This window comes from Bos indicus, chromosome 13 (assembly GCF_029378745.1).
Source record: "Bos indicus isolate NIAB-ARS_2022 breed Sahiwal x Tharparkar chromosome 13, NIAB-ARS_B.indTharparkar_mat_pri_1.0, whole genome shotgun sequence".
NCBI lineage: Eukaryota > Metazoa > Chordata > Mammalia > Artiodactyla > Bovidae > Bos > Bos indicus.
In genome coordinates this window covers 63,906,899-63,929,955 of record NC_091772.1, presented here as the reverse complement: position 1 = coordinate 63,929,955, position 23,057 = coordinate 63,906,899, and the positions used below count along the sequence as shown (strand labels likewise).

The following is a 23,057-nucleotide window of genomic DNA, read 5'->3' as shown; positions in this document are numbered from 1 at the left end:
AGGGAGGTGGGAGGGTGATTCTGCTTAACCTTGAATCAACAGAGGGGGCGTGTGCGGAGAGGACCCTGAGAACCAGGAGTCTAAAGGAAAGTTACAGAGGGCCAGCCAGAGAGAATGCATTATCCAAGTAAGGGAATGGAAGGTTGGGCCTGCAGGATGGAAGGTAACGGGGCTGGGGGGACAAGAGCCAGAGTTTTGAAAACATGTTAATGTACGGCAAAACCAATACAATATTGTAAAGCAAAAAAAAAAAAAATTAAAAAAAAAAAAAAACAAAACCGAGTAGAATGCACCGGAAGCACAAGCATCAGCTTTGAACACACACCAGGCTCCGAGAGGAAGAAGCCAGTTCACAATACTGATAAAGCATGAACTTTCCTCATCTCACTCCCCTCTTTGCAAATAAGACAGTACAAGGTGGGGAAATAGGCCACAGTCAAGCACTTGCTGTTCCCTCCACTGCCAGGGGCAAGGCTGGCAGCGCACCCAGCCTGAGGAAGGGGCAGCTTCTATCCCAAACACCTTTTAGTCATTTTGTTACACTGGACCGGACACATCATCTGCTGACGGGGGAAGCCCGGGACTTGCCCTGTGTTCCATCCAGGGGCCGGGGAAGAGCAAGCCCCAGGGAATAAAGTTAAAGGCCTGGGAGACCCAGGTAAAGGTGCCCTTTGATCCAGCTGGGCTTGTTTAACATAATGGTAGGCCCAGTTCTTTGAATGTGTTTGTGTTATTTTCTTAATTGAATATGATTCATCAGTTTAAGCTCACCCTGGATTTCGTCTACCAATTTGATGTACCTGCCAATTTAATGATTTCTACCTATCGAATGACTTCTATCAAATCTTCAAATTTAATGATTTGATCTTTGCTGCAATGATCCAATTCATGAGATCTCCATTTCTTTGTTCTTTTTTGGGTAATTCATGAGAACTTGGATTTGGTGCAGAAAAATGATTTAGGATTCTCAATGAAAAAATGCACAAAAAGAACAGCTGGGTTTGAGTCAAATATACGAAAAGGGAGAAAACCTGTAATTCCTGGAGTGTTTTTAGGACTCATTTCTGAAGAAAAGGCAATACCAGCTCAGAGAGAAATATCCGAATTCCAGAACAGCAGCAGGGGCTGAGGAAAGATAAATGGTGAAGGGAGGCCACCACTTACCTGAACTGCAGGCCCTGTTTGGGGAGCCCAGCGACAGCATGGAGGGTGAAGATCACACCTGAAGGCAATCAGACAGGGGCCGCCTCTGGTGAGCAGAGGTGGAGATGGCCTGGGCAGCAGCAGGAGAGAGCTTTTAGGGTGGAAGTGATCTCGAAGGGCTTGGGGGCGGGGGCTGGACTGACAGGTGCAAGCATTTGTTACTTCAGTGGTAAACTTGAGGTCTCTGCATTTCACTGTACGCAAATCTTACCGACTCTCCAAAAAGGGCAAACACACTAGTTAATGACACGCATGTGTAGTGTTCAGGAGCGTGCACTGCCTGCAGCTGTACTTCAAAATCTGGAGAAGGCGATGGCACCCAACTCCAGCACTCTTGCCTGGAGAATCCTGCGGATGGAGGAGCCTGGTGGGCTGCAGTCCATGGGGTCCGAAAGAGTTGGACACGACTGAGCGACTTCACTTTGACTTTTCACTTTCATGCATTGGAAAAGGAAATGGCAACCCACTCCAGTGTTCTTGCCTGGAGAGTCCCAGGGACGGGGGAGCCTGGTGGGCTGCCGTCTATGGGGTCGCACAGAGTCGGACATGACTGAAGTGACTTAGCAGCAGCAGCAGTACTTCGAAATGCACCCAAAAACTCAACAGATGGATGGATAGAGGGAGCAATGGCTGGTTATGTGATAAACACAGCAAAATGTTACTTGTAGCAATTATAGAATTAAATAGAGAATATAAAATTATTTCAACTTCTCTAAGAATATTCAGGACTTCCTTCATGGTCCAGTGGTTAAGAGTCTGTGCTCCCACTGCAGGAGGTGTGGGTTTGATCCCTGGTTGGGGAACTAAGATCCTGCATGGTGCTTCATGCAGTCAAAAAACAGTTTTTTCTTCCCCATAATGCTGGGAATAGAAACACCCTGTTATTTGGGCAAATATACTTCTGAAACCCAGAAGCCATGCTCCTCCAGTGTCAGTTTCTAACCTTAGCGGTTATTTTATTCCCGTACACTTACTACTTTTAAGTACAGAAAACACTAGGGTACTCGCATGTGTTATAGCATTATTTAGTGGAATGAATCCAAGGCAAGCTTCCCAGGTGGGTTCCACTGCCCAGGGGATTAGGAGGTGGAGCATCATTATGTTCATAGACCATCTGGTTTTCCACAAAGCCAGAGGGAGCCCAAACTTTCCTCGGAGCCTGGAGGGAAGTTTTATGATGGTGAATTTTAAGGCAAACAAGAGGGAGCGGTCGGGGAACTAAATGCAGGGAGGAGGGCCAGGTCCCCAAAGCATTTCCAAACTCCTGCCCTGGAGCCAGACCTCCTATAATCCTGTAATAGAAACCTGACCTCCCCTCTGGGGTAATTTGTCAATCAGACCATCTTCCCCTGCTACTCTTTTTGAAGAAACTCAAGATAGAAGGACAGGAGAACCTTAGATTTGAATCCAAGTCTCAATAGCCTCTGAGAACAAAGACAATGGTGGTCACATCGCACTTCCTCTCGAGCCCTGATCAGTGTCGTCTGTGATCACTGCCTCCCGGCCCACAGTGACAGGGCGAGCACGCAGTGACTGCCCAGAGGATCAGGTGTGCTTGAAGATTTGGGGGAAAGTATTTAAAAGGATTATTCCTATACTAAGACAAACAGATTATGAAGTGCAAAGTTCTTAACGATCTTCCACTAGAACAGATTTTGAAGAAATTTTGCTGAGCCCTTGTAAACTACACCTCCAGGCTCCCAAGGGCACACTCCCCTGGGAGTGCTCTGTGAAGGAAACTTCACTGGAAATTGAGCAAAGCACTTTTGTTGGGCGGACACACACTGGAGATGGAGGTTGCTGCTGGGGAAGGGAGCAGGACAAGGCGGGGAAAGCTTTATAGTTGAAACCTTTTACTTCTGTCAGCCAGTGGTAGTCATCTTAGTCGTGTTTGACTCTCTGTGACCCCATGGGCGGTAGCCCACCATCCTTTGTAGATGGAATTCTCCAGGCAAGAATACTGGAGTGGGTTGCCATTCCCTTCTCTCAGGGGATCTTCCCCACCTAGGGATCCAACCCATGTCTCCTGCATTGCAGGGGGATTTTTATCATCTGAGCCACCAGGGAAGCCCTTTTCCTCTGTAACAAGAAACAAAGACAAAAACAAACCCTAACAAAAATACAGTTTCTGGAGGGAAAAACCCCAGAGTGCTGCTGGGTGACCAGTGGCCTACAGCTTGGCTTCATTGAGTGGTGAACGCACCCCCAACCCCATTCCGCGCCTTAAGGGAAGGCAGATGCTTACTCAGGGTGAGCACATGGGTGAACCAGACCACTTAGGATTTCTAGGGAAGGCAATATGGAAACAGCAGAGCTGCTTGAGTCAGAGGCCTGTGCTCCGTCCATGAGATCTCAGGCAAGCCATTCCAGAGAACCCAACTTCCTCACCGTTAAGATGCTGTACCACCCCATCTGCAGCAAACTACGAAGGTGACATGAGCCACACCTGGCACTCAACAGATTTCGCTCTCCTTTCCCTAGTGAAGCGCAGTCGGAAAAAAAATCTTTCAAAACACTGATGGGCGTGGGAAACGATAAAAGGGATGGCGAGGGACAAGAGGCCCAGAAACCAGGACACCAGTTATAAACCGTGTCCGGCTCAGCAAGTGTGGCCACAGGTGCTGAAGGAGCACAGAGCACCCCCAGGCTGCGGGCGGCGCGGGTTTAGCCTCCAGACCATGTGATCACACAGGAAGCAAGACCTTTTCAACCCCGTGTTTAAAGACACACAGCCAGCCGGGTAAGCATTCTGGTTATTTTTAGTTAAAGAAAAACAGCCTTTTCCAAGGGCGACAAAGTCAGAAGGAAACGGGGCGTGGGCTTCTCACAAGCTCTTGCTCCAAAACCTGGACGTGATTCTCCTCCCGGAAAATCAGAGGCAGCTGGCCAGGAATGATGCTGGGGGGAGGGGCTGCAGCCCACCGGGTCACGGACCAGCCTGGGAGGGCTCCAACGTGCCTTCCACGTGCCCGTCAATGGACATGATTAACGCTATTATTCTTGAGGGGCATTAAATTAAGGAATGACGCAGGGAGCCAAGAAAGCAGCTTATTCAGTTGGATTCTGAATCACAATCAGGAAATAGTCTTTATCTGCAAGAGAGGAAACATGAGAAAAAGAATCACTAACTGTAAAATGGGAGAAAAACACACCACAAAGCCAATAAATCATTCAATCACCAACTGTAAAATGCTGGTGGGGTGAAGAGGGATAAAAAGCATCGACGCTCAGGCTGCTTGCTGTGGCTGGGGAAACAAGATGAACCCGCATGTTTCCTGTGCAGGCTTCTGCACACACTATAGGGAAGCAGGCTCCTTACCCTGCCCAGCAGTGGCGCTTGGCAGACCATCCTCATTTCTAATCTTCCCAGTACCAACAGGGAGGTAGGGTTATCAAGTTTTTTGCATTGGGAAATTCAGGTTCAGAGTTTAAATGAACTGCCTACAGTACTGGTTCTCCAACTACAGAGTGCTGGAATAACCTGGTGGGCTGTTTAAAACAACACAGATGGCCCCACTCCAAGGGTTTCGGACTCACTGGGCCTGGGGTCCGTGGGTCCGAAATGTAAAAATCTGCATTTTAACAAGCTCCAGGTGATGCTGATGTTCCAGGTCCTGGGAGAGCCACTTGTTTAAGGTTACCAGGACAGTTAGTATCCAAGATGGAATTCTAACCTCAACCCTGCTAGTCTTGGGTTAATGTCAGTTCTGTCACAACTTCAGTTGCTGGCCTTCCAGAACCTTCTGGACTAGAAAATTTCAAAGGCACCTGAGTTCCAGCTCTGGGGATTGAGCCAGTCAGAAGGAATGTCCGTTATGAAATCATAGCAAGTCCAAGTCCTCTGGGGTGAGCCTGACTGCCTCTCATTTTACAGAAGAGGAAATGGGAGAAGCAAGGTGTTTAAACCTTGCCCACTTAATAATCACACTCAAACATTTACCAAGGCTTCCCCATGCTGGCTCTGGGTTGATCCCTTCTCAAACAGCATCTCAGTGAATCCTCGAATTACTCTATGAGGCAGGGACCGGTGTTTTCTTATTTTTACTACTGAGAACACTAAGGCTCAGAGAATTAAATGACTTGGCCAAGCCAAGGCTAATATGCCAGGTGGGAGAGCTGAGTTTGACTCAGGTGCTGGGCACCTCTGGTCTGCCTCTTGCTGAACACGTGAAAACCTTGGCCATGTCTGCTTTGTGTCTGTTCAGATTCAAGCCTAAACCTTGCTTCTTCCCTTGACGATGGACATCTCGGAAGGAGCAGCTATTATATGACCAAGTCTCATGGCTAAGCAATCTGTGTAAGTGAAAAATCACAAATAAAAATAGAAATAACAAGCTACCAACAAAACTAATGAATAGATACTATTAGCAATACCCATGTCTTTTCTTTCAAATAACCAGGCTCCACATTCAGTAACAGCACTCCAGTGCTTTATGGGAAGTCGTGTGTTAAGGCTTGACTGCCCTGTTCCAAGCAGACATTCTTAGAAGCTTTAAGCCAGGAAATGCTGTCTATGGAGAGTCTGGCGATTTGGAGACATCTGTCCTTGCTTCACACTGTGGGCTCCCAGGTGGGGCATGAGGTCTGCTCCGACTTGGAGGGTTGGCAGCCTGACTTTTAGGGGAGGGGAGGTTTGTCTGTAACCACGCAGCATGAAGTCTTGAGAGGGATTTGAGTTTAAATCTGATCTCAAGCTTTTCTGCTGACCTCATGCCAACATATTCAACCAGATGAGGCATCTCCGAATACCAGAGCAGGACCGTCCCCTGCCAGACATTTTACAGAGATGGAAACAGGTTCGCTGGTGCTCTGTTATTTGCTTAAGGTTGGACTCATAAGAGGTGAAGCTGGGAAAATAGCTGGCATGCCCGCTGCGGTCTATTTTCTGACAGAATCAGAGACCTCATCATTGGTTGGCCTGAGACCCATTAGAGAATGATTATGTTGATGAACAATGTATGTATGTCTTTGGAATAAATGACTCTGAAGTTATTCTATGTTTTCACTTGTGACTGACCTGCTCTGTCCCCAGCCCTCTAGGGAGAGTCCCCAGGAGACCGGGGGCCCCCGTGACTGGCTCTATGGGGCTCTCCTTCACAGCCTTCCAAACAGCTCCACTGGGCCTGGACAGGCCTGGGGACAGGAGTGGTGATGCTCTGCCACAAGGAGGGGCTGGCCCCTCTCAAATGACCTCAGAATTCTGCAGCCAGCCTCCTCGCCGCCTGTGTGGCAAGCCCAGGGCCAGTCACTGTGCCAGCCCTCCCCCTGCCCTCCTTCGTCCAGGCCCCCAATCACAATCCTATTACTGACTGCCTTGAAGAAACCTCCGCTCACTAAGTCCAGTCCAGACAGCTGAGTTTGGCGCCTGAGGCCTTCTAAATCGGACCATACACATCACCTCCCCTCCTTCCTACACACATCCTGCTGCTCTAGACAGGCTGCACTGCAGCCACCTCCAACACCTCATGCACACTCACCTCAGGGCTCAGCCACCAAGGGGATGGTGAGAGAGGAGTAACTGCAAACAGTGCTGGAGGATCCGTCTACCACAGCAGGCCATGCATGAGAGTGAAGTGGGGCAGGGCAGGTGGCCCTGCTGACCCCTCCTGTGGCCCCAGTGCTTAGGGGCACCTCCCAGGGTGAGCATCTCGTCACCCTGAGAACAGATGCTAAGACACAGTCCCCAGGTACTTCATGTGAAAACAAAGCAATCCCTTCCCATGCTGGAGGAAAGACTGTCTGCATGGGGACCACAGAAACAGGACTGTATTTAAGAAGTGGGCAAATTAATGTTTTTTTGTGTGTGTTTTTTTTTTTTAGAATGAATGAGTGCATGGTGGTTTTGCCTCACACTTTGGTTTAGAATCACTGCATTCTTTTTTCTTTGGGCACAGCTCCAACTCCACCCCCCCAACTCCCACCCCACTCGCTTCTCCTTCACCTGTGCCCTCCTCTGGGAAGCCTTTGCTGACTGCCACAAGCAAGCCTAATCACGCCCTCCTCCATGTGCCCAAATGCTCCTTGAGTTCCCCCAAATCATGACTGAACCACACACACACACACACACACTTAGATGTCTATCTCCCCCATGACACCATAATTCCCTACTAGGGCCCAGAACCCAGGACAGGGTCTGCCTAGAGTCACTGTGAATGAGGACTTGCTGGGGATGCCAGCTGGGCCAGGCCAGCCGATGAGACACTCAAATCTGTGCCTTCTGCTCTCAGGCCTTTCTGTGGAACCCATGGACACACCCACACCCGAAGCCTTCCCGATAGCTACCAAGCATGGAGTGAGGGTCTGCTCTCAAGTGGGGGTGGGGAAGACCCCTTACCTGGTGCAACCATAATTTCATTTTTCTTGGAGCGAATTCGAAGGAAAGTGAGGTCATTCTGGGGGTCAATTTCGCGCACGGTGCTCCGGGCCTTCAAGATGAAGTTGTGCATGAGGTTGGCGTACTGTGTGGTGGTGGGATTGTCCATGGTGCTCTTGATGGGAATGCCTGCGGGGAGAGCAGAGACTGAGCAGAACCCTGGGAGTGCCTTTCTGCCCTGCTCCCAGCCCCGCGCCCAGAAGTCCAGAGCCTAGACTGGCAGTTAACAGCCATCGCCCAGTGTTCACTGAGGACTTGACAGGCAAGTGCTGGGCACTTGAAGGATGCTAGCTCCAGTTCCCAGAAATGCTCTAAGGATGGTGTCACCATCTTTACTTGTCAACCAGGCAACAGAAACTCTGAGCAATGAGGTAGCCTGCTGAGGTCTCACAGCAGATGAACACAAGCAGTGGGGCCAGGATTCCAGTGAAGGCCTGCTGGCTTCACTGCTGGGCTCCCTTCACAGGGCCACATACTGACTGGTTTCCAGCAACAGAAGGATAGACTATCACTCATAACACTGAGAATATGAACAAAGAGAACAGTTCCTACCAATCTGTAAATACTGAAAAGTACAAGAAGGAAGGTCAGCCTGTGCCAAGACAGAACCATCACTAGTGTGTTGCTCCAGTTCCTAACAAGGAAGGCTTAGGCTCAGGCATAAACACACTGTCTACACACAAGACGGTGCCCCACGTTAAAGCCTGTTTCTCTGTCTGTACACACCCTTGTAAACAGCGTTGCTACTACTTTCAAAGAGCCCACAAGTGGCCATTCCACAGGGTTAATCATTCCCCTCTTGCTGGGGACTCAGGCTGCATTTTTTACTTAATCACCTCATACTGAACAACATCCTGCACCAAGCCTTTTCTGTTTTGAGGACTGCTTCCTTGCGATGAACTATTAAATGGCCCGCCCTCACTGGACGGTACCTGTTGTCATGGAGGTGAGGAATGGGGCTTAGCTTGAGACACCTCAGGCCACAGCTAGGTCATCAGGTGCCTATGAATCACTGTAACATGTCAGCCAGAGGCTCCATCGATGGCCCCGAGTGCTCACAGTGCACAGGCTCTTGTTCCCAGCGTGGCCCAAGTCGCTCCCCACACACCAGTGGCTGGATTTCGGCTCTAGGACCCTGCCATCTGGCCTATAACTGACCAGCCAAAGGCACAACCAAAGACAGTCAACCGCAGACCTACCCATGGGTGGCAAAGAAGCTGACCAAACCCTGTCTTATTATGGCACAGTGAGTGTAGGCAGAAGAGGGCATGGGAGCAAGAGAAGCTGTGAGTCAGAGGCTGCTCTGAGCCAAGTGGAGTCATGAGGACAGGTTGCAGTGATCACTTGCCTCTAAAGGAGAAGATGACCAGGTCACCAGGGCAGATGTTGTGTCCTGGGTGGCAACCAGGTGCCCACCAGGGCCCCACGAGGCCTCATTCAGTGGTGGAACCTTCCTCGGGACAGCAGTATAAGCAGTTGAGGGGATGACCAGTAGGAACTCTGAAGTCGAGGACCTGGGCTTCTCCCCTGGCTCTGCCTCTTCCTGGCTAGGTGACCTTACACAAGTGATCTAACCTAGGCCTCCACTTCCTTATCTGTAAAATAATGCCTGTGCTTCACCGTGCTGCTGGGAGGGCTAAATGTGTCTTAATTCATCTGGAAATATTGAGCAAAAGCATGCACAGAGTAGCACAGAGTAAGTGCTGATTTATTACTGACATTACCCATGCTATAAACCCCATCCCCAGGTAACCTGAGGGGCCAGTCTTGAGGCATGGCAAAGTCTGGGGGTGGGTGGGGGCAAAGCTCTTGGCTTTCTTTTTGTATTCCATCAGGCCACCTTCTCTCAGGCGCCTCTGCCTGGAACTGTCTTTCCCTTCCCTGCTCTCTCCTGACTCCCACTGTCCCTCATGTCTCCCTCCACCCCCGGACGTGGTCAGCGCCCCCGTTCTATAGTCCCAGCACCGTGCCACTGTCCTGCAGGGCAGTTACTCGAGTCTGAGATCATGCCTGCACGGGAGTGATCCTGACGCCTGTCCCCAGCAGACTGGACGCTCCCGAAGGGCCAGAGGCAGATCTGATGTGCTCACCAGTGTCTTTGGGGAGACTGCATCAAATATTTATGACTGTTGTTAAAAAATGAGTAGACACAGGTGTGCTTTTAGTAGTTCAAATATACTGACATGAGTGTGATCACATGTCTACCAAGTGAGAAGGCGTGTAAGGGAGAAAAGAAACTAAGCTCTTGTTGGCTCACTGTAAAAACGAAAGAAAACATGGAGCCGGCAGGGTGGGAGCGGGGGGCAGGGACCAACATGGGGGACAGTTTCAAACAAGCACAAGAGAGAAGTCCAGACTCACAGGATGCCAGAGCTGGGAAGCACCTCAAAGACAGCCGAGTGAGTAGCTGGCCGACTGCAGGCCGTGGCCTCCACAAACGGGGGCTGAGCGCCTGCAGTGGTGGCTGGCGCCTCAAAGCCGTGATTTTGAATCTGGGGCTCAGATCTGTCAGGTTGTATAGCCAGGTCCGCCCACCAACCCCCCTCATCAATCAACAATTAAAACACATTAATAAAACTTAACAGGTATTTATTGAGAACCAACTTTGTGTCAGCATTACTGCGGGTGCTGGGGATACAGAAATGATCACAAGAGATAAAGCTCTGCCCTCAGGGATTTACACATTTGAGACTTTTATTTTGCCCTGTGTGGGTAGCAGCAGATGGCAGGGGTCTGGAGGGTACAAATAGGATGTTCCTTACATTCCATTCTTGGTTAAGTCTGCTTAAAGGTACATTTTTATTATGAAACATCATTTAAATCTGGCCAAGGGTGAGACATCACCAGGCAGTGGCAGGTGGTTGGTAAATGACTGGGACAAGAGCATGTCCTGATTTCAGGGGTGGGGAACAATCCCTCCGGGCTGAGCTGGTCAGGGAGGACATCCTGCTGGAAGAGGCAGCTGAACTGAATCACGGAGATGGAAAGCTCCAGAGGAGTATCAGAGATCCCTAATACAATCACCCTGACTGAACACCTCTAATGCAAGCCTTCAGAGGGGCTAAGGGCCCCCCAGAGCAGTGAGTTCTGACCACCTCCATCTGTGGCTGGGTGATCCAGGGCAGGTCAACCTGATTGCTCTCAGCTTCTGGTTTGTCATCTGAAAAATGGGCAAATGTCCCTACTTTGCAGAAATGTGTGAAATGTAAATGAGAATCTGAAGTGGGAGATCTATGAATGGACCACAAATTAAAAAACACACAGGGAATTTCCAGGTGGTCCAGTGGTTAGGACACTACACTTCCACTGCAGAGAGCACAGGTTCGATCCCTGGTCAGGGAACTAAGATCCTGCATGCTGTGTGGCTCGGCCATCAAAAAAACAAGCAAACAAATAGACGGATAAATAAATAAACACAAATGCAAGGATTTTTGACATTCATGTGGCATTTACTATACATCAGGCACTGTTCTAAAAGCTTCCCTCAGAAAAAGACAGTGTGGCTGTCCACATTTTACAGATGAGGAAACAAGCTGAGAGGCTAAGAGACTTGTCTAGGATCACATAGTTGATAAGAAAGTAGAGTCAGGATTCATGCCCAGGCAGTCTGGTTCCACATTCCGTATTCTTAGCTACTGTGCCATACTGCCACATTAGTATACAAAAAATAAGTGCTCATCAGTATCAAAAAGGTAAGAAGTTGGGGCTCTATTTTCCTAATGAAAAAGCTCAACTTTGGGGGCAGTTTTACACAAGAATGAAGGCTTGTGGTCTGGAATACTGGTGGAAGTCTAGGGGGTCCCAGCTGGGGAGTCAGCCCCTGGGGCTGTTTCTCCCCAGCTGGGGTCAAAACTGTCTATTTACAGAAGAGTCTCATACCAAGTCTTCTGGGTCTTAGAGCAAGAAGCTCCTTGGAGCAAGGACCAAGGAAGCGGCTCGAGGCTGCTAGGTTCTGAAGAGGGGAAGGGAAAGCCCTGGCCACCCAGCTGATTAGTGGTGGACCTGAGACGCCTCCCATAGTGTCCTCAGGCTCCCCACCCTGCTGCCTCCTTTGAGTGCAGTGCGCACACGGTTTAATGAGAGCCTGACAAAGCTGGGGCACACATCCTACCTAGCTATGCGCTGGCCGGGGTCTGACGACTTGGAAAACAACATTCTAACTGAGGACACGCCACCTTCAATTTGTCACCCTTGGTGACTTTCATTCTGCTCTATTTAAGCAGGCACTGTTGAGAATTCTGCCGTTCCAAAATAAGGCCCAGAATGACAATGCAAATACACAGAGACTCTCGAGGCGCGTCAAACAAAGCCAAGTTGGCTGGATGCATTGCGTTAAGAGAACGGGGCAGGGGGGCCCAGTTGGGTGACCCTGGACATAGCCTGGGACTGAGTCCAGCAGCCACTCTCTGGTCCTTCATGGAACCCTGTGGGAGAAAGAGCCCAAGTGCGCTCGGACAGACTTGGGATGAAATCTTGGCTCCATAATGGCAGGAAAATGGAATTTCTAGACTCACTTTTCTCCACTGGAAAATGGAGACAACAGAGCCGCTTCAAGGAATGACAGAAACTATCTGTCTGTGAAGCACCAGCCCGTGGCCTGGCAGAGAACAGGTGTGTGATAATAATATCGGTCTCCTTCTTCATCACGTCTACTGCGGTTTGGGAAAAATTAGCATCTGTACACTTTAACAGTTGTTGAAATAATGTCCCAGAAGAGGAAGGAAAACTATAGGCCCAAAGCAGTTGACAGCAGTGAGAGACAGCAAAAGAGAAGCAGAGACAACATAAACGGGGGATGGAGAATGAACACGGGACTTGAGCTAAAAAGTCTGCGTATGTAAACCACGGAGCAAAATCAAAACCCCGAACAGAAACTCATGAGTAAACAGACGCAAGAGAGTGACAACTATAATTATGACCAAGAGAAAAGGCACTGGACAAGGGCTGACTGAAGAAGTGTGGCACTCTGAAAAGAATGACGTGTCAGGGCAGTGGGGTAGGGAGGATTTTTCCTTTTTTTAAATTTAGAATTCTAGTAATAGTGCTCGGAAACTGGAGGTGATTTAAAAAATAAATAAATAAAAGGATGAGAACTAGATCAGGTACATGAGAGGTTTAGTAAAAAGCAACTGTTATGCCGTGTTAGGCTCTTTTCTGGGGGCCGGCCTGCACTCAGCTCATGGCTGGAAGGAGGGTGTACCTTCTGTGTTTACCACGATGATTCCCTGCACGCCCTTCTGGCTCTGGAGTCGCTTCAGGGTCTCCTCCACCTCTGCCTGCCAGAGAGAATAAGACCAAGGTTAGAGCGGTCAGGAAGCCTGGATCAACTCCCTTGTACCCCCAGCAGATGAATCACACTTCCCAACAACAGACAGGTAACACCCAGGCACGTGGCACCTCCTGCAAGCTCCCCGGGACTACCTAGAACAGCCCCGAGGCCACCACCAGCATCAAAACCAACACATTCCCGGTGTGGGGCGGGGCTGCTCCCTCTGCCCACCAGGGGCTCTCTGCCCCCCACTTAGGGAGCAGAACTCAAATACTATTCCCAGGAGTATAGGCACATCCATGACTCAGCTATTTTGTACAGCTGGGGGACAAACCAGAGGAAACTCATGATTTGAAAAATTCCAAATGGAGGTGTCTAACAGGAAGGAGATACACTGTCATTTGTCACCCGGAGGTGGTCTGGGTGGGCTACTCTGGCACATGCGACTTGTAAACCGAGTGGACAATCAGACTGTGGGTCCTCACCTCGCCAGGCAAGACCTTCTCCGTAATTACTCCCATCTCTTCCACCCTTCCCTCCACTCTCCACCTGTATGTCCATATCTCCCTGCCTCCACAGCTTTTACCAAACAAGGCCTCTTCTTCGCTGAAATCCAACAAATTCTTCAGGATCATCTTAGATACCACGTCCTCCAGGAAGCCTTTACTGATTCCAATGCAGTGGCCTTTGGCCATTTCCAACGGACTCCCTGAACTCTTGACTGTATCTCTCTGGGAATCAGTAGGTGCTGTTTGACTTAAAGTCTCTCTAATGGTCTGCAGAGCAGGGGCTCAATGAACAACTGTTAAACTGAACTAGGCCTAACTCCCCCTGTGGATGGAAACTGGCCTTCAAGTGTGTTTGTTCTCAGGAGGTCCCTTCTAGACCCATCCAGAATCTAGTGCAAAGCTCCTCACAGGCTGAGGGTCAGACACAGAGGCTCTGTTCACCAAGAGAGTGGTACCCCGCCCTCACAGGCTGATGAGCTGGCCCAGAGGAGGAGCTTCTCAACAGAGGATGGAGACAGCACAAAGAAAGATTGTTTTTCTAGTAGGCCCGAGCCTCACAATCCAGTCACTGCCACCCACTCTCCACTGACGTGTGAATACTCTCAGATGCTGAAGGAAGGGCAAACAAGTTCCTCCTACAAAATGGCAAAGAGCCGGACGCCTCTGTAATCTGGAGCCTTGGTAAAAGGACACGGCTAGCTATGTGGACTGAAAGTACAATGCAGTGGGTTGTGCGTGGATGAGATCTTAATTCATTCATCGGACTTTCACTGAGCTCCGACCACACGCTATTCTGGAGAGGAGTGATAAAGTATTATATGATAGTGGTCAATACTACACAGCACTCAACCTGACCTGGTAACCCTCCTGGAAATTCATCCTAAGGAAACGATCCGAGAAAACTAAGGGCAAGATGTTTGCTGCAGTGACACCTTCAATAACAAAAAGCAGGAAGAGCCAAAACTGCCCAACATTTAGGGAAAACATCAAGGGGATTACGAATGTCCATTCACAGGAATGTAACACATTAACAATGGTGACCAAAATATTTATAACACCTTAAAAAGAAAGTACTTGGGAAATGGTATCCACATGAAAACAAGAAGAGGGCTAGAAGGATCATGAATGAAATAAAAAGCCACACCAAGAGTAGAGAATTATAGATAAGGTTTTCTTTTTTTTTTTAACAGCCTCTTTTACTCTACTATATTATTTTTATTTAAAAACATTTTTTAACCCATCTCTCTGTGTATCCAAGAGATCACAGATCTCTGACTTGGGACTATAGAGCTCTGACATTCTCAACATTGTAAGAATAAGAATACATAAGAATAACTAGGATGGCAGTTTAGGACATTTCAATCAACGTGCAATCAAACTAGGGATGGGGAAAGCTAAAGATGGAAGAATTGAAGTCCAAAATACCCCTAGAGGTTGGAAAGTGAGGCTGAAATGAAAAAGATGAAATTTTGTAAGACAAGTTAATCATCAATAACTGTATGGGAATCTTCTATGTGTCAGATGTTGTTTGAGGTCTAGGGGTGTTGTGCTGGACAAAATACAACAAAAACCCTGTCCTCATGAAGCTGATTTTGGGGGTGGAGTGGGGGAGGGAATTGGACATTAAGCAAAAGCATAAATAAAATACCAATGTCAGATTCAGTAGGGATGGGGGATCTGGAAAGCAAGGGGCTGATGGCAATTTTAAACAAGGTGGTCAGAGAAGGCCTCACTAAGGTGATAGTTGAGTAGAGACCTGAAAGGAAACAAAGGAGCTAACCAGGTGGATTTCCAGGGAGAGTGTTCCAGAAAAAATGCAAAGGGGCCACTGTGGCTGAGGGCAGTGAGTGGCAGGCAGCCAGAGGAGAGGGAGGCAGGATCAGACAAGATTTCAGTGGTGGTGTAGACCAGAGTGATGACTTTGGTTTTTAAAGGCAGGGGGTGTGAGGAGCTGCTAGCAGGTTTCGGGTGAGCAATGACATGATCTGTTTCATAAGGATGTCCTGGCTGCTGTGTGGAGAACGGACTGCAGGGGGCAAGCACAGCCCGCCTGAGCCCAGCCTGGCTTGGTGAGTGCAGCTTCTTCTGAAAGCAGGCAACCTCCTCTCCCTCCCTCACCACTAGATGTAACTAACTCCGAAGTCTCTGGACTCCGCTCATGAGCCTCCTGTGGGAGGCCTGCTCTGGACACCTGCCCGTCTTCTAGGTACCCAAGGCACCCTGACTCCACGGCACTTATCAGCAATGAGTGTAACTGTCTGTTCTGCTTATCTCCTCCTGCTGCTGCTGCTAAGTCGCTTCAGTCGTGTCCGACTCTGTGCGACCCCATAGACGGCAGCCCACAAGGCTCCCCCTTCCCTGGGATTCTCCAGGCAAGAGTACTGGAGTGGGGTGCCATTGCCTTGTCCGATCTCTTCCTCCAGACCCAAGGAAACCTGGGAGCAGGAACCCAGCCTTTGTAATCCCAGTACCTGGTACAGCTCAACAGATACTGGAGGAACAAATAAAAACCATTTCCTCAACTGTGTTTTACAAAATCAACCTTTTTAAGTATAGTACCCTGGGCTTACAGTACCCAGCATGATGACTGAGGGTTTATATGATCCTAAATTTAATGAGACCCAATCACTGAGATCTAGCTGCTTAAAAGGTAAACATGCTTACCAAGAAAGAGAGGACACACAAGTATACCTGACCTACTCAGTATCTGCTACAGGTCAGATATTAGGATGAATGTCTTCAGACACATCTCATCTGAACCTTCCATGGTTAGTATGAGATCCATTTTACAAGGAGGAAACCAAGGTTCAGAAAGGAGAAGCATTTTGCCCAAGGACACACAGCAGGTCAAGAGAAGAGTTGAATACGCCACTAACCACAAATGAAGATGTCCCCATCCTCACGAGTTCAGATTTTGGTACAAGAGACTTTCAAAAACAAGTGGCAATATTCTTGCAGCGTACAGGGACGGGGGAGGGGGGGCCGGGGTGGGCAGGGGGATGTTTCTTGGATGAGTGTGGTCAGGAACACCCGAGGATGTAATCCTTAAGCCAAGAACTAAACGATGGGAAAGAAAAGTACTCCAGAAAGCAGCATGAAAACTAACACAGTGAAATCGGAAGCAGTTCAGCACGTTCGAGGAGTAGAGAATCGGTGTTGGAAGGTTTGATTCTCTGCTAATCTGACAGGCAAAACCCAAATAACAGAAAGTCAACCTTTCTTTAATTTTTAAGAATTATCAGCGAGGGGACTCCCTGATGGTCCAGTGGTTAAGAATCTGCCTTGCAATGCAGGCGATGTGAGTTTGATCCTCAGACAGGGAACTAAGATCCCACGTGCCATGGAACCATGACTATTACGCCCCCTGGCCTGGAGAGTCTGTGCCCTGCAGCGAAGTTCCCACATGCCACAACTAAGACCCAACACAGCCAAATAAATAAATATATGTTAAAAAAAAAAAAAAAGAATTATCAATGAGGCTGGTCAGAAAAAAAAAAACAAAACTTATCAGTGAAGTTAAGCTAGAATTTGACTGTCTGCATCTCTCCTTTTTCAAGTCTTTTGCTTTTTCTACTAATTTTATTGATTTTCAAAAACTCTTAAGTTAGAAATTTTAGATTTCTGCCCATCATATAAATTACACTTCTCCCATTTTTCTAATTTAAGTTTACATTGTTTTTCAATAATCAGAGGTTCTGAATTTTTAAGTAATCAAACTTAATAAAAACTTTTCCCTGGAAGACTAGAGAATTCATTTCTCCAACCTGACCACAGCTAGTAGGGTGGGGTTAGGCCTGGGGGAGTGGGGGTCATGAGGTCTACAGGAGGCAGTAGGCACCTGCCTTCAGGAGAAACTGCTTAAAACAGTTTCAGATGTTGTTTGAACCTGAATGTCAGGTTCAGCCCTGAAGGAGCTACGAGACAGCAAAAGAGACACTGATATACAGAACAGTCTTATGGACTCTGTGGGAGAGGGAGAGGGTGGGAAGATTTGGGAGAATGGCATTGAAACATGTATAATATCATGTATGAAACGAGTTGCCAGTCCAGGTTCGATGCACGGTACTGGATGCTTGGGGCTGGTGCACTGGGACGACCCAGAGGGATGGTATGGGGAGGGAGGAGGGAGGAGGGTTCAGGATGGGGAACACGTGTATACCTGTGGCGGATTCATTTCGATATTTGGCAAAACCAATACAATATTGTAAAGTTTAAAAATAAAATTAAATTAAAAAAAAAAAAAAAGAAAGAAAACAAATGATGCCAAAAAGACAGGAGCAGCCACAGCAACATTAGCAGACGCAAGAGGAATCCCAGCCAGGCATTCAAGTCATGCCACCTTTGTCTCTAAAGTCTGTTATCCCTGCAGTGCTAGCCGACTGGTACCAGATATATCTAAGTGAATATGTAGCCCCTCGGGGTTGGCTCACATCTCCAAATTCCTGCCTTGCTCCTAGAAAGAGCCTGGCTGGGATCCTCAGCACCCCGAGTCTTTATTTCTATTAACATGGGAGTCTGCACCAGAGAAGGGACCAGGCTCCTGGGTTCTCTAATTTCTAGGTGCATGCTGCTGACAGACCAAAAAACACTCCACACAAATAAAAAAACAAGTAGCAGTAAAACTCCAGGATTATTCGTTGGTTTGGCACGGGAGGGATAACCATTGAAGCAAATGATTCACAAAGAAACTGTGACCAATGTGATGACCAAGTATAAAAAAGTTTTACTTTCTATTAAACAAAAACAAATTACAAGGAGGGGACAACATCTGCATCAAATACAACAGACAAAAGAGTAATTTCAAAACATCACACAGAATGATTAAGAAAAACAGCAAGTCTCCAAAAATTAAGTGGGCAAAAAGGATAAGAGGAGAAAATATACCTCAGAGAAACCACAAACACAAGAAAAATGTTCAACGTTCCCTGTAAATAAAGACATGAAAATTACAGCAATGCCGAGGTTATGTTTTTGAACGTTGGCAGTTATTACGGCAAAACTGGTACAAAGGCAATAAGACCTTTTGGGAAAGCTACAGGACAACACTATTATGAGAACCATATGTGCTGAGCCCCCTGCTTCAAATTCTTTGAGAATTTCTCCTAAGGAAATAATCTAATAAATGTGGGGGAAAAAAAGAAAGAAAAACAAACTACACATTCAGAGACATTCATCACAGCCCTATCTCTATTAGTGAAGAACTAGACGCAACCCAAATGTATACTGGGGGAATGCTTTGGCAAATTATGATAAAAATATTTCATTGATTATTATGTAGTCACTAAAAATCATTCATTACAAAGAGAGATAGCAACAAAGTTATATGTCTTTGGGTATTAAAACAAACAGAAACAAAAAACTAGCAGGTATATCTTGAATGTGAATACATGAACAAAGAGGAAGGAGAATGTACGAAGATGAAAATACTTGTGTGGCGGAGTAAAACTGGGTGCTAATTACAGCCGATTTTTATATCACCAGCGTAAAGGGCAATTTGTCATTTTCTACCAAAATGTTCATGGGGTCGCAAAGAGTCGGACATGACGGAGCGACTCACACACACCCCCCCAAAATGTTAAAATGCGCACGCCAGAGTATCACTGCTACAGAACGCTACATAAACACGAGCATGAGTGGACAAAGGAAAAAAAAAAAAAAAAACAGTACTGCAGCATTGTCTGGAGTGAAAAACTGTTCACCATCTAAATGGATATAATGCAACGGAATAGGAAAACTGCCCTATAAAAGGATAAAATAGACTTGTATGTATCAACATGAAAAATATTTGGCATTTTTTAATGAACAAAGTTAAAAAATGAGATTATACATATAACCTAAAGTAAGCTTGTGTGTGTGCTTGCTTAGTCATGTCCAACTCTTTCCGACCCCACGGACTGTAGCCCGCCAGGCTCCTCTGTCCATGAAATTGCTACTCCGAGGGATCCTCCCAACCCAGGAATCGAATCCTTGTCTCTTGCACTGGCTTAATATGTATAAATACACAAGTTCCAATTTCATGTAATAAACATGTTATATACAAATGTGCTTATGCACTAAACAAATCTGGAAGAAGACGTATCCAACTGTCAACAGTGATCAGCAAAGGGGAGTGAGATGGGGACTACATACACTTTTCTAAGTTACATATTTCGGTAATGCTTGAATTTGTTAAAACATGCATCTAAAGTATGTTTTGCTTTTATGAATATAAATACACAATAGCATGGTATAGGTTGCAGGAAGCTCTGATTTGTGTAAGAAAAAGGTGTCTCATATATATATAAATATGGAAAGCTATGACAAACCTAGAGAAAGCTATGACATAGTTAGAAAACCTAGACGTTGCTAGAAAAGCTGACAAACCTAGACAGCATGTTAAAAAGCAGAGACACTACTTTGCCAACAAAGGTCCATCTACTCAAAACTATGGTTTTTCCAGTAGTCATGTATGGATGTGAGAGTTGGACTATAAGGAAAGCTGAGCACCGAATAATTGATGCTTTTGAACTGTGGTGCTGGAAAAGACTCTTGAGAGTCCCTTGGACTGCAAGAAGATCAAACAAGTCAATCCTGAAGGAAATCAGTCCTGAATATTCATTGGGAGGACTGATGCTGAAGCTGAAACTCCAATACTTTGGCCATCTGATGCAAAGAACTGACTCTTTGGAAAAGACCCTGATGCTGGCAAAGATTGAAGGCAGGAGGAGAGGGGGACAACAGAGGATGAAATGGTTGGATGGCATCACCGACTCAATGGACATGAGTTTGAGCAAGCTCCAGGAGTTGGTGATGGACAGAGAAGCCTGGTGTGCTACAGTCCATGGGGTCACAAAGAGTCCGACACGACTGAGCAACTGAACTGATATATACATAAAGATATAATAAAACAAACTAACAGTGTTTGTTTCTGAAGGAGACCTAGGTTGGGGGGTCACAGTCGGGTGGGAAATCTATTTTTCACTTATATCTTCTCAGATTTTCTTTCTAACTGTGTGTAAGATTTATCTGTTAAAAGTTAATTTATTTTTTTACAGTTTACAAAGTGATGTGAAAGATGAAGTTACTTCCTCTATACTATAAACTAGCTAACTTTATAAAGCAAAGTACATTGCTAAACTATATAGAGGAAAAACTGAAGAGAAAAAGACTAATGGTAATATACCTAATCATAAGTCGTTACTTAACTCCAGATCATGGCATTGTTTCTTATTCCTTTTCCATTTTTCTTATAGTCTTTAAATACTTATATAAGATTTTTAAAAACCATTCATAAGTTTTAATGTGGGAACGGTTTTAAACCTGATTTAAAGGTCTTCTCAAAGTTGGGAGGATTAAAAACACAAGAAAACAAACCTGTAAAGTCGTAATGAGCCCACAGTTCCAGCCAGTAGGGCAAGAACCCCAAGGGTGGATCCCGCTCGTTTCTGACTCATGCATCATGTCCCAGCGGCTCGAAAGAATCACGGGGACACAAAGGCAGCAATCAAGACTCTAGGGTTCAAATCCACCTCCGCCATTTCCTGGGGCAAGACACTTAGCTTCACTGGGTTTTAGATTCCAAGTATGTAAAACGGAGATAATGGGTGTACCCACTTATCTATGTAGGTACACCTACATAGTTATGGGGTGTACCTACATGTAGGTATGGGGAGGCGTTTAGCAGAGCCAGACACGAATTAAGCTTCCTGTAAATGTAATCATTACAGTTATAGTCGCGCAACAAGGTCCAGGATGCTAGGATGCAGGGGTTTGTGGGCAGGCCTCTCCACCTCCGTCCACCCTGAGCCTAGGCCTAAACAATTGCTTCCGGTCAAGGGACTGCCGGATCCGGTGGCCCCGCCTCAGTCCCTTCTGAGTCTGAAGGCCCGCGCCGCCCCAGTTCCGCCCTCCAAACTGCTCGGGCCCGGCCCCGCCCAGCCCCACGGATGCCCAGCCAGGCGCTCAGAGCCGTCCCCGGAGGATGGAAGGGCAGTCTCAGGGTGATGGAAAGTCGTGCTCGGCCACCTCCCGGGCGCCTGCCACAAGCTCCCGGCGGACACTCACCATCTCGAACCGATCCGGTAGCTCCGCGTCGCCGGCCCTCAGCCCGGTCCCGCAGCCTTTCTGCGCCTGCGCACAACTCCCTGTCAAGGCGGACAGCCTCGGTAGCCTATCAGAAACCAGCGTAGGACGGCGGGGCGGGCGGGTAGGCGGGTCTTAGTCAGCTCCCTCAGGGCTCGAGGGGAATTTGCCTTATGCAGTCAGAAAGTGAACGGCAAGAGCGCAAAGGAGAAAATTCCGAACTCCCACTGTGCCGAAAAGACGCTGGTTCGCGTTGTTGGAAGAGGCTTTCAACCCTCAACCGAAGTCTTGAGTTGGCTCTGGGTGGAGGGTGATTAGCGATTCTGAAGGCGAGGACTGGGGGTGCTGAGGCCTGTACTCTCAGGTTGAGGCAAAAACAAGGCGCGAAGCCCAGATGCTCTAAAAACGCTAGAAAACCTGGAGTTCGGTCTGGAGTCAAGTGTCCTTGGGGGTCTCCAGAGCGACTCACTTGGGAATATTCCATGCAGGCTCTGAGAAGTGGTCAAGGCTAGCCTGGCAGTCTGCATACTTTGAATCCCCGTGTTCCCTTGGAGGAGCCACTTTACATTTCTGTGCTCCCTCACCTTCCTGGAGCCCTGTGTTGTTCCCTCTGTCACAAAACTGTGTTCTCTTGCAGGAAATGATTTACTAATTAGTGAACCTCGTGCCACGTTACTGGGCTGACACCCTCCCTAACTCCAGTAGACTCAGTTTAGTGTCTTCTCGTCACTGGAGTTTGCTGGGTTTCAACACAGATGATCTAGCTCCCAAATTTCTTTTCACCGTAGCCTCAGTTGGGGAGGACTTGGTTCTCTTTCCATGGGCGTCTGCACGTTAACAGGACTAAATGTAGTTGACTTTACAATGAGTAAACCTGGCAGCCACCGTGTTAATCAGAGTGTCCAGGTTAACATAGCTGGAAACAGGACATATTCATACGTGCCCTTTGATACCATGCACCAAGGGCACGCCACCTCCGGTTTTGTTTTTTTTTTCCACAAAAACCCATGGCCTTAACTATGAGAAAATATTAAACTTGAGGGGCATTCTACAATGTGCCCGGAAATACTCTTCAAAAAAAACCAAGGTCATGAAAGACTAGGAACGAATGAGGAACTGTCACAGATTGGACGAGACTGAGAAAAACACTGGTGGAAAAACTGGTGACAGCTGTATAAAGGTTTGAAAAGTTTAGTATAAAAGTTGTGTTATTTTATTGATGGTCAAGTTTTTATAATTGTACCAAGTTATATGGGATGTTAACATTAGGGAAAGCCTGGGTGAAGGGTTGTGCAGGAGTTCTCTGTACTGTTTTTGCAACAGTTCTGTAAATCTGAAATCATTTCAATGTAAAGTTTTTTTAAAAAAGGATTGGACACAAAGAAATGGTTATTGAATGCGGGAAACATTAGAAAATTGTTTAGCAAGGGGAAGAAGGATACAGTGACTGGACCCCAAGATAAGCACAGGAGTATCATCATCTTACATATGGTGAACCAGACTGAAGGGTGAATGAATTGAACAAGATCATAATCATAAAAGCAGAAAAAAAAAAAAGAGTATGGCCTATAGTTCATGTGACTGGCTGGAGCCAGAGTAAGAATTGAGGAGGCGTTGGAAGGAACTGGAAGGAGTTAAGGCT

General features: G+C 47.2%; 1 protein-coding gene across 3 annotated transcripts; it reads right to left on the bottom strand.

Annotated features, from left to right (window-relative positions):
• Positions 1–3,944: 3,944 nt before the first annotated feature.
• Positions 3,945–21,489, bottom strand: DYNLRB1 (dynein light chain roadblock-type 1). Of its 3 annotated transcripts, none has more exons than XM_019972285.2 (4): positions 21,398–21,489; positions 12,777–12,852; positions 7,538–7,705; positions 3,945–4,295 (listed from the first exon to the last, which is right to left on the bottom strand). In XM_019972285.2, the coding sequence occupies exons 1-4, from the start codon at positions 21,398–21,400 to the stop codon at positions 4,252–4,254; spliced, it is 291 nt and encodes a 96-aa protein (XP_019827844.1). In that variant the 5' UTR covers positions 21,401–21,489; the 3' UTR covers positions 3,945–4,251. The 3 variants fall into 3 exon arrangements, with proteins under 3 accessions (XP_019827844.1, XP_019827843.1, XP_070657636.1); XM_019972284.2 differs by lacking the exon at positions 21,398–21,489 and adding an exon at positions 20,708–20,888; XM_070801535.1 differs by lacking the exon at positions 21,398–21,489 and adding an exon at positions 18,239–18,310.
• Positions 21,490–23,057: the final 1,568 nt, after the last annotated feature.